Here is an 11481-nt window from a genome sequence, read left to right as displayed (position 1 = left end):
GCTGTGTCCCCTCCCAACTTCTTGTGCACCCTCAGCCTACTTGCTGGTGGGGAGGTGTGAGAAGCAGAAAAGGTCTTGACCCTGTGTAAGCACTGCTCAGCAGTGACTAGAACACTCCTGTGTTATCAACACTGTTGTCAGCACAAATCCAAAACATAGCCCCATACTAGCTGCTATAAAGAAAATTAACTCTATCCCAGCCAAAACCAGCACAGTATTAAACGCCTCCTACATTGCGGAATGAGTCCTAGCCATAAGTTTTTGTATTCAAGGCCATAGATAAGTGCGAGAGAGTGTCATCACCACTGGCAGAGTGCTCAGGATTTGCCTGCTAGACTGTAGTGGATATTTGTGGATACTGTTTTGTTTTGTGATACTGAATTCTAAGGAGAAACCTGGCTAGAAATTTTTGAAAAGCAAAATACAGATTTTTGTCTATTTTGAGTTCCAAGTAACAGATGTAAATATATTTTTCTAATGGCCTGAATAAGTAATAAACACTGTGCTGTGCTGTGCTGTAACTCAACAGGCAAATTTGCTGATAATGGCAAAACCTGTCCTGTGACTAAAATACCATGTTTGTTAGAAGTAAAAGTGTGTTTCCATATTTTTTAAACGTTAGAAAGGTTGTTGCAAGGGTCAAGTGAGGGTAAGTCTAGAGCATGATGCCTCACCACCACCTCTTGTGACTGAATAAATTTGGTTCTGATTTATACATTCTTGCTCATATAGGAAATTATTTTTGCGCTTGTGGCCAGCCTGCCTATTAACTGATGCTGATTGCTCAATACATCATTCTAAAGACCTAAATTTACCTCTATCCCCACACAAATCTAATGTTCTTGCTGTTAATTACTATAATCATTGACATGAGAAGCGCTGACTCATATCATTCAAGTTTCAGAGAGTGTTCAGCATATTAAGCAAATGCCACGTCAATTCAAGCCTCCTCCTCTCTCTTCTGTAACTTGCTTGGGTTTGAATCCTTTAAGTTTCTAAGAATTGACTTTGCACACTTAGTAACAAGATGAGACTATGTTTAATGTGCAATAATTTGACTCTCCAGTTGAGGAACAAGTGGCTCTGATCTGAAGATTAGCCATACGCTAGCTTGAAAGAAAGCAATCATTTGCAGTACAGTGTGACTGGAGTCATGACACTCATTTAAAGCCATCGGAAGCATCCTAGCCATGGCAGCACGGGGTCAGAGTGGGCTTGTTCACCTTGCAGGCTGCAAATCTCAATTTTATGTACATGCTTTTTGTATAGTTTTCAGTGTCAGATTATATCATGTATAACAGATCATGCGATGAGGTTTGCATAGTGGCCCTAGGCTGGGGGGTGACTTTTCCATCTGCCCTTCCATTGCCACCCTTAGCTCTGTGCTCTGGTGCGAATCTTGGTATGGCTCCTGGGGATCTGGCCTTTCGGCATGGGTGCCGGGTGCACTTTCTTTCTCAGTTAATGCAGTTTATCTGAGAATTAGAAACTGGGAAGGTGGTTGTGAAGGTCTGGGCCTGTGTGTCGCACCTGCGCTGTCATTGCCTTAAAAACCTTGAGGACTATTTGTAGATGCCTTCTGCTTACCTCCTCCCTCCCCCTGTTTGTGTGAACTCAACAAGTGACTGTCTTCTTGCTGATGAGGCTGCTGGGTTTTTAGCTATTTAATGCTTTAATCACTGTGTGCAGTAACTTGTATGAGAGTAGCTGTTCATAGAGGGTCAGAAGATAGATACCTTAGTATTTCTAGAAGGTGTTTCTGCAAGATTTAGTAGTTCAAAGACTACAATTAGTCGGTGGTTAGAAAAGCAAGAGCGCAACTCCTTGATGTTGTTTCATGGGTCGCTGTCCCAGCAATGAAAGCGATTTTTCTGGCAGGTTCATTAGGCAGCTAGAGCATTTGGAGGAAAATTAGCTCTTCTCACAGAAAAAGTAATGCTAAAAAAACCAAGGCAATACCAGCAATTTCACTCTAAAGAAGCAGATGGTGTCAGTGGGACTTCCCTTTCAAGAGAGATTCTCTTAAATGGCAGTATTTGTACAAGTATTTGCTTTATGTCTTCTAGTTCTTAAATTTGTCTTTAGGACAATATTATTTCCCAGCACCTTTCCCTTTTTTGTCTGCTTCTAGCTCTCAAGTGTCTTATTTCTTAACTCTCTCTCCCCCAAAATTGCCAGTTACTCTTTCCTCTAGTGACATAAGCATACCATACATCTAAATTTTTACATCTAAATTATTTTGTGCAAGCAATTTCAACAGAAGACAAAGATGTTGAAGTGTTTTTTGATATAGGCAGCTTAAATTCATAGGAGCACTGCCCAGTGTACTGGCGTAGACCTATGACAACATTTTGCAATAATTTCAGTAAAATTCTCCATTCCAAATTTGTGTTCGTCTTTCTTATGTATTTCTGTTCAGGTCAGTGGATGAAGAATGCAATATTAGCTGTCTATATAGTGTGTTTGCATGTTTAAGTAGCATCCTATATAGGTTTTTTATTATAAAAATTGGGATAAAGTACAGATAAGTACATTTTTCGTCTTAACAGTGGTAAATATTACTGAGTCATGTGAGGACATCTGAAGTACTGGGAGATGTTACGAGGTCCTTTGTTCATGTTCCTATTTTCCTAATGAAAGAACCCTAAATCAAGCTGGGAATTATGAAATAAGAGGAGACTAGTATTCTGAGATCAAATGGGGAGTAAACAGAGATACTTTAAGTCAGCTAAATGAAAGACAAGAATTAGTCAGCGGGTATCTCTTATGTTAGCTGCCTTCTCCATTGCTGACAATTCGGTGCTGTCTACAGATGTGACAAACTGTCAGATGCTAAAGCAACAGACCACCTCAGATAATGAAGATATAAAAAGACACCACACTCCCTGTGTGGATAAAATTCCTTAATTTTCACTATTAAGGTTTCCAGATCACAAGAGGAGAGCAGAAGCACTTGTTTTTCTTGTGTGCTTTTTAATGTTGTGTGCGTGTCTTTACTTGTGCGTATCTTTTGTGCCCAGAATTTGTGCTTAAAAGACTTTTTCTTTAAAGACAAAAATAGCATGGAACAGCACATTAGGTCTGGTCTTGTGCTTATTAGGCATTCTGAACTCCCACTTAAATAGGTAGGAGTTCGTATAGCTATGATAAAAATACTAAATTGTGAGCCAGAACTGCGCATTTTATGCCTGGAATCAGTCTGTATCTGTAACAAAAGCAGTAATGCCAGTCCTTGGCTAACAGCAGGGAAGCATCAGCTTGGAGAACTTTCCGTGGGTGGTTTGGTACTATTCTGAAGTGACTTGGACATTTTGTGACTTCCCTGCTGAGGTTTGTAATTGTGATGGTAAAAGAAGAGCTCTTAAAGTAATCAGCAACAAAAATCTGAAACAACAGCTTTGAACTGAACGTTTTGTTCTTTTTAATGGTTTTTAAGTGGGTTTATTAAAGGTTTTGATTCTTCCCATCACCCAGTCTCCCCCTAAATTAGGCTATGTTTCACAATTGCTTGAAACTATAGAATGGAACAGCAGAAAATGACATGTATGTTTATTTGAGCTGCTTTTCAAAAATATTAGTAAAACAAAAATTATGCTAGTGGCACCAACAGTACTTTAAGTAGTGAGAGACATGTAGGTGATGAGGTTCCTGCTCAAAACATACTGCAGTGGGGTACAGTTCAAGAACACCATAGTTTAGACTCGTGCTAAGAGATTTGCAAGAAGCATGTTTCAAAGGAAAAGGAAGAGGATGAGGCTGTGAACTTCATAGATACATGATTTCAGACCTTCCAAAACATCTGAAGAAATACAGATTTCTCAAAACTAGAGTTGATAAATGTTTGGATGTTCTTCTCTTAGAGTCCTTCTCCACCTTGGACTGCATAACTCTGGCTTTGCAGCTGGATTTACTGCCGTTGTTGCTTTCGTGACTCAAATCTAACATGAATGGGTATAAGTGTTCGTGGTCTACTTACTCATTACTGACAAAACCCAATGCAGGTTACAGCTCAGAAATATGTCAAAACCTGGTCTGTCATGTTAAAGTAGTCAGTGTGACCACATTCTAATCAAAATCCTCATCTGTTGCTTATATGGGAGCAGAAGGTGTTAGAGTTAAGTAGCCTACACAAAAATCTAAAGCCGTTTCCTCTCTGTTAACAGTCTCAGTACTTACAGTAAAAAGCAAAAGGTCTAATTCAGATTTTGTCTTATGCAGATCTCATTTTGGTACAGTATTGTTGATAAAGCTTGCATAAAGAAAACTTGAAATCCTCAGGCCTCCCTTTTACACTAGACTTATATTGAAACTCTGTTAAAATATTTTCAGTCTTCCTGTTAAATGTGGCCCTGGAGTTCCTTTACCTGCACCATTATATATACCAGTTAATTGCTGCATTTGAAAATACAGCACACCACTTGTTTCTCATCCATATATTTAGAAATAATAATTCCATTCATCTGCATCCCAAATTTCCTTACTTTTGTGAGTCACAGTTTGTTGAAATAAAATTAGACCTTGAGATTTTACAGTTTTTTACATAATTTTTCTTTTAAGCTAAAACTGCATGTTGCAATCATTTGGCTGAAGCCCACTAAAAAACCCAAATGATTTGTCTGTGGTTGAATCATTCAGGCCTGTGTAAGCTATAATTTAAAGCTGATGCTATTATGTAAGTACTACTGTATGAATGAGGGTTTTTTCGGTTTTGTTCACTGATACAGAGCAGAGCTGTTCATAAAACACTGCATGAGTTTTAATAACTTACTTCATTAGTTATCTGGCTTTCTAAAATACCACTGCATTCAGATAAGCTGCTTAGATGTCTTGGAGAGGAGCTCTCCCTGTCCATGGTAACAAACAAGCGCAGGGACATGATTGATATTATGTCCCTTCGTATGGGTAGGTTTTGGTAGTTAGGAAATACCCTTAAATTGGAAACTGGGTGGGAATTTTCCATCAGAATGAGCTGTTCTGCTTTGATTGCATCTGTTGCTCATTTGGAGAAGGAAAAAGGGAGTCATGACAGCAGAAGGTAGCTGAATAAAGCGCTGGTGGCTGAAGAAGAAAAAGAGAATTTCTTTTTAACTCCAGAAATGGATGTCTGCAGTCTTTTTTTTTCCTTTTTGCTTTTTTCTTTTTTTTTGTGGTGATGGTAAATTTGTAAGCTAGCTTCCGATGGAGTCAGCAGCTTTTTGCAATGAATGAAGCTGCCCTTTGCTGTCTAGCCTCCTTTTTCCCATCACCCATATTGTGATTGCTAACTACACGTTAAGAAAATGTTATTGTTAACGGTAACGCTATTGGCAAAATCTCATTTAGCACAACTTTTTTTCCCGATGTAAAGGAAAAGAGGTGTAATGTACTTCATCAATACGCTTTCAAGTCAATCATTTTAACATATGAAATTAAGATATTTAAAATAGACTTAATTGCCATTTTAGACTTTAAGAGGTAAATATGTAGTTCAGATCTTCTAGCGCATAAGACGGTGAGATTTGTGATTTCTTTCTCAAGCTAGTTGTTTCCTCTTGTGATTAGTGGGAATGGCGAGGTCTTAAAGCAGCTTTTGTTCCTGTCTGTCCTTTGTCAGCTTTATCAAGAATGTCTGAACTTGAAATATATTTCTTATTTTAGCCAATAGAAAGCCTGTTGTAATTGTGCTGTGTTCCCTTCCCCAAAAGGAAAACAGGAAACTTTCTCATCCTTTTATTGTTCGCACGTGTGATAGTTTTTGTAAGCTAGAAACGGAACTGCAACTGTGTGGGGCTTCGTCCGAAGTCTGAAGACGTGAATGGGCAGGCTCCTGTCAGCCTGTTGAAATCAGCAAGTCTGTGATCCTGTAATTTCTGTGGGTCTCAAGCCTTTAACAACCACTTTTATTTTCACACGTATATATGTATATTTGGAGAAGACGGGCCTCATCTCCATGAGTAAGGCCGTATTCCACATGCTTGCGTCCTTACGGAAAGTGAAATTGTAAGCGATCAGTGAAATGTCGCTGCCATGCTTCAGGACAGATTTTGACATCACTGGTATTAATGATAGTGGGACTTCTTGAGACATAAGAAATTAAACTGTCTGCTAATATTCATCTCTACCTGTTATCATTGCCAATGGCTCAAATATATCTTTTTTTTCTTTTTTTTTTTTTTTTCTCTTGTCTGACCCACAGCTTCTGCTGTTTCTTAAAGCCTTTACTGAGACAGAACAGACAAAGCTGGCAATGCTTTCTGGCATCCTGTTAGCCAACGGGACTCTTCCTGCTACAATTTTAACAAGCCTCTTCACTGACAATATAGTCAAAGAAGGTAATTTTCTATATGATCTTTTTTCTTACATTAGTTTTAATTGGAGATGTATTTTATTGCAACATATTTTATATGTTGGAAGCCTGTAACCGTACAACAGATATCAGTATTTTAAAGCAGAAGCATATACAGACAGCAATGGCCAACGTACTTCATGAAACCTAGTAAGAGGGCAGTCAAACAGAGGAAAAAAGCAACAAGGAGCAAAAACAAACCCCAAAGGATTTATGTTTTTTGGAAGTTATACATGTGTGTGCAAAATTGTAGAATAAATGTATTATTGTGATACTATAAAAGTGTGAAGTATAACGTCTATTCCTGAGATATGCCTACTAGCATTTTTTCAAGTGTTGCCAATATCTTGTGCATGTGAGTGTGAAGTGGGACAGAGAGCACGTGCAGGCCCACTGGATATTGCAGAAGAAAAAAACATATTCAAACCCTCATTTTGCCTTCATGCCAGTAGTGATCAGTGTTTGATACACTTTCCCATGGACTTGTATTTACCGTATGATGAGTAACTGTTCTTTCAGTCTTAGGGTATAATGCCTTTTTGAGATTACTTTTTTCTTTTTTTTTTTTAAGGTTTTTATTTAGTTAGTTATTTATAGCCATCTACCTTGGAGTCCTGATTTTCCAAATGATTGCTCAACAATGTCTTTCTCTTCCAGTTACTGACTACCTGGAATAATTGCAAATGCACTGTCAGTGTTGAAGAGTTTTCATGAAATCTTTTTTGTTTTGTTAAAGAGATATACATTAGCTAAAATGTATTCTAACTTCCATTTAAAAAAAAAAAAAGTGTTCTAACTTTGTTCTCATTTGCAGCATGCTAACCGTTACATTTGTTTTCTAAATGCTGCAGAAAGAAAAGCCACAGCTGCAGCTTTGCTCTGTCATCACCCACAGCTTTCGGAATCGGAATTAAACTAGGAGAAAATTCAAACGCACGCACTAATCCATGTCTTAGGGTGATGGCCTGCAATGTTTTTAAATCAAAATCTGTTCCTAGTTATGGGAAGACGAGGCATCTGAAAACTCAAATTTTTAAAAGTCAAGTAATTTGTTATATTTTAAATTCAACATTTTAGGAATACAATTGTGATGTACAAATCCTAGAAGAAATTCCATTTGCATTATGAACTTATGTTTCTAGGAGCCCTAAACTTTTGTCAGGAGCTTACATATACTTTTGGTTCTCGGTTTCTATATACTAAAAATGTACCTGTGTCAGCATTTGAGGAAAAGATTGTTCAATCAGTGTTCTGGAATAGAACTTTTATGGAAGAATAATTAAAGATACAAAAATAAATGAAAAACAGCGAAAAGATCAAGGCTTAAACCAGGTAGATCATATAAAAATAAACTTGGTACTTTCTTTGATTTACAAAAAACAATGCTGCAGGCAAGTGAGGTTAAAATACATGAGGAAAAAATTATCTGAGGGAGTTGTTGATCAGCATGGCAATTGTAACATGGGCAAAGAATTGGCTGAAAGGGAGAGAGGATAGATTGTGCTAATAGGAGATCTATCAAGTTTGAGGACAAATACCTAATTCATTTTGGGATTACCCTTTTTTCAGTGTTGTCATTACTTTTACTGTGATGTATAGATGGGAAAAAATGTCTTCTGGGGATAGCTGACGTATTTCTAGCAGAGACAGAGAAAGGTCTAGGTAGGCAGTGGTGAAACCTCATCAGGGTTAAGTGTACCCTTATTGTCACCCATGCTGAAAAAACAGTGCAAATGCAAAGAGCAGCTAACGGGGTGAATCAATAAAATGAATGGCTGAAGTTGTTTTCTGCAAATAGGGAAAAAAACCAGAAAAAGATAAGAGCTATTTAAAGGAAAAGACAGCGGCAGCACATGAATAGAGTAGAGGAACTGGCCAATGATAAATTTGGACTGTAAATTAGAAGTAGGTTTGAAAACATATGTGGGTAGTGAAGCCCTAGAACAACCTCCCTCTAAGGTTTGTACTGGCATAAAACTTGTTTTGTTTTAAGCTAAAACTTGAAAAAGGGTTTAGGACATGGGTACTGGGGCCAGTGCTTGGTGACAGACACCACAGAGTTCCATTCAATGTTGGTATTGAACTCATAAGCACATCGGATATGCTGAACTGTGTGTGCAGGTTCAGAAATTACAGGTGGATGTTACACCTAGGTCCCCTGTTGGTTGACCAGGCTTTGGCAGTCTTGACTAGTCAGCCCACAGAACTTATGATCGCCGCATCATGCTGGTTTCACTTGGAACCTGCTGTACAACATGTAAAACAAGCCCAAAGTAGCATCTGTAGGCCTCTCTTGGCATGGCATTGTGCATCCATGGCTCCATATAGTACTTCTCTAAGGATCGTGCCTTACGACTAAGCTCTTGATATAAGGTTGCCAAAACTGTCATAACAGTCAAGATCTGTAATGAATGTTAATGAAGTTTACACTGCTCTGGGAATAATCTCTTCTGTTCTTGTTTGATGACTCATTTAGTCAATGTATCCTAGAAATAAAAAGAATGGATATCTATCTAGAAAGTGGCTAAGAATGACGAAGCTACTTCCCACCGGTAGGTCCCATCTAGCTCTCAGAGCTTCAGGACTGGAGGTGAAACAGAAAATTATAACGACTGGCTGTAGCATAGTATACCATTATCATTATCACCACCCGCAATAGCACTGTAAATGTTGATATGAGTGTAGCATGGAGAAGCGTAACTGGCCTACAGGGGACCTTCCTCCAGGATGAGCTGGGTCTCCATCTCCGAAACCTTTCAGCTTCCTTCAGCTCCCTGCACTTGCCGCTTGCAGCCGAGAAGCTGGAGCAGAGCCCTGGTGGTGCTGCTCTAGGAAATAGGGAAATAGGAGGTGTGGGGCTAATGGTTTCTCAGCTGCCCTGGGAAAGCTACAGCTAGCAGAGGTAGAGTTTGTTTGATTTAATGCACAAAATACTAAGTTGTGCCTTGAGGAAGGAATTTTTCTACTTAAAATAGTGTTTGTGCCTCGTCCTACCAGCTACTAAATGCCTCCTAGGAGGACGGGGTACAATCGGTTACCTTGAAGTTGCAAAGTTATTTAACCCTATTCCAGGACTTGCTAAAAAGCCCTTTGAAGATATGTTTTTTCAGTTCTTATTCCTGACTATCCTTTATTATTTTGTGCCTTCATTTCCTAACCGATTTAACGCATAATTTTTCCTTTTGCATTGGACTTGGTCTGTAAATGGGGGAGGTAGGAAAAATAATTGCAAAGAAAGTCTTTGAACAATTGAATGGAGCTGGGTGATAGAGAATGAAAAGATTTTCAAACAATCTAGCATAATTCAGAAAATTAATACTGCGTTAAAGAAAAATATGAGCATTTCAGCACTACATGTTTGGTCCCCTTGTCATAAATGTATTTTCATTCCACATTCTTGTAACCATTTTGTAACCTTGTAATTCTTAGAGCCAGCTCTAATTCATGTTGAAAATTCCTGAAGCATGTTTTGTGTTTTCTCTCAAACAGGGATTGCAGCCTCTTTCGCTGTAAAGCTTTTTAAAGCATGGATGGCAGAGAAAGATGCCAATTCTGTTACCTCTGCTTTAAGAAAAGCCAACCTTGATAAGAGATTGCTAGTAAGTACAATATATTTTCAATAATCCTTATCTCTCCTTGGGAAAGAGAAGGAAATAAAACGCAGATGGTAGTTTGCTTTAAGCATGTTAACTCCCCCTCAGACTCTCTTAGCATTTTTTAAATATTTTGAATCGCAGCAATATTGTTATGGCTGTAGCATTGATGCAGGTTCAGGAATATTAAATATCACATGTTTTTACATTCTGTCTCTATTTTTCCTGTAGTTAAATGCCTTCTGAAAGACTGTATATATGGGGCTTGGGAATTAATTAAATGGTTTTTTTTTCTAACTGCTGCTAACAAAACAGACACCACCAGCAACTGTGTGTGAGGACTTTTATTTTTTTGAAATATGTTTTACTTTTGTAAATAATAAATAAAATATAAAGGGTTATAATTAGAATATAAGTTTCCAAAGCAACAGTGTTTAAATAGTATAGCGAAAGCACAGTAAACTCATTTTCTGCAGCAGTAGCCATCTGGGTAGCATAAATGGTCCTGCAGTGATGACAGCAGACCTAGTAAGAGCAATGCAGGAAGGCTTTCAGCCTTTGGAATCAAAACCTGTGTTCTGGATTTGCAGCAATGGCCTGAGGTATTCAGAGTATATATGAATATGCAGCAATGTCACGTGCCTTTCTCTCCCAGCGTCTTTCTGAAGATCAATAGGGTTTTTTTTTAATCCTAAAGAAGATTGCTGCTGCGATAATCCAATCAAATGCACTACATCCTGTGTAGCACTGCCTGGAGAATTTCAGCAGTATTTCCTGTTTCTACCTCAATAATTTATGATTAGGCAAGAATCTTTCGAAAGTGAAGCAACCTCCCACACCCCTTCATCTCTTCAATTTGTATTTGATTTTAAGAGTCCAAGTCATAAATAGTTTGCCATAAAGATGGGAAATGGGCTAATTACACTTTTTATTAGAGAGGGAGGGAAAAGCAAACTGCATCTTACTTCTATTTCAAACTTGACTGACTTGAACTTTTGGCTATTGGCTCTCATTATGCCGCTATATTAAAGAACTATAAAGTATCAGATGATGTTGCCTAGCATAGGTGCCTTCATGATAGTTTCTTCTTAGTCTCATTTTCGGTAAGTAAACAGATTGAGGGTCTCTAGCTTTTTTGTGGGGAAAAAAAAAAGTGCTATCCATCCCACAAATCATTGTTAGACACCAAGAACTGGATGGTAAGCAAATGCCATCGAATCCTTGCCAAGATGGGTCATTTGCTGTAGCAATTTTTAACAGTAATTTTAACTTTTCTAAGTAGCTGGACTTTCATAAATCATAGATTGACAGTGTCTTTCAATTAGAAATGCCTACAGGAGTTAAAGTTAACAGTACAAAGTGGATTTTGTGATTTTTGTTAAACGATGCATTAGTGGTAATCATTGCTCAGCAGAGTAGCGACATCAGGCCAGGGTGCCTGGGCCATATATGTATTGCTAAGTGTATTTTTCTTAAGAGGTAAATGTGTGGACGCACTGGGAGGGCATGGTAAATGTGCTTTGCATATAATGGCTTTACCATCTATTCCTTTGTACTTTCCCT

General features: G+C 38.2%; 1 protein-coding gene across 1 annotated transcript in view; it reads left to right on the top strand.

Annotated features, from left to right (window-relative positions):
- Positions 1–11481, top strand: part of BZW2 (basic leucine zipper and W2 domains 2) — a 37564-nt gene that overhangs the window by 11731 nt on the left and 14352 nt on the right. The window contains exons 5-6 of the mRNA XM_009326089.1: positions 6176–6311; positions 9815–9924. Coding sequence (XP_009324364.1) covers positions 6176–6311; positions 9815–9924 — 246 coding nt within the window. The remainder of the gene's footprint in view (positions 1–6175; positions 6312–9814; positions 9925–11481) is intronic.

Source organism: Pygoscelis adeliae, unplaced genomic scaffold (genome assembly GCF_000699105.1).
Source record: "Pygoscelis adeliae isolate BGI_AS28 unplaced genomic scaffold, ASM69910v1 Scaffold15, whole genome shotgun sequence".
NCBI classification, from domain to species: domain Eukaryota; kingdom Metazoa; phylum Chordata; class Aves; order Sphenisciformes; family Spheniscidae; genus Pygoscelis; species Pygoscelis adeliae.
The sequence above is the reverse complement of the archived record's forward strand: the minus strand, read 5'-3'. Positions and strand labels throughout refer to the sequence as shown.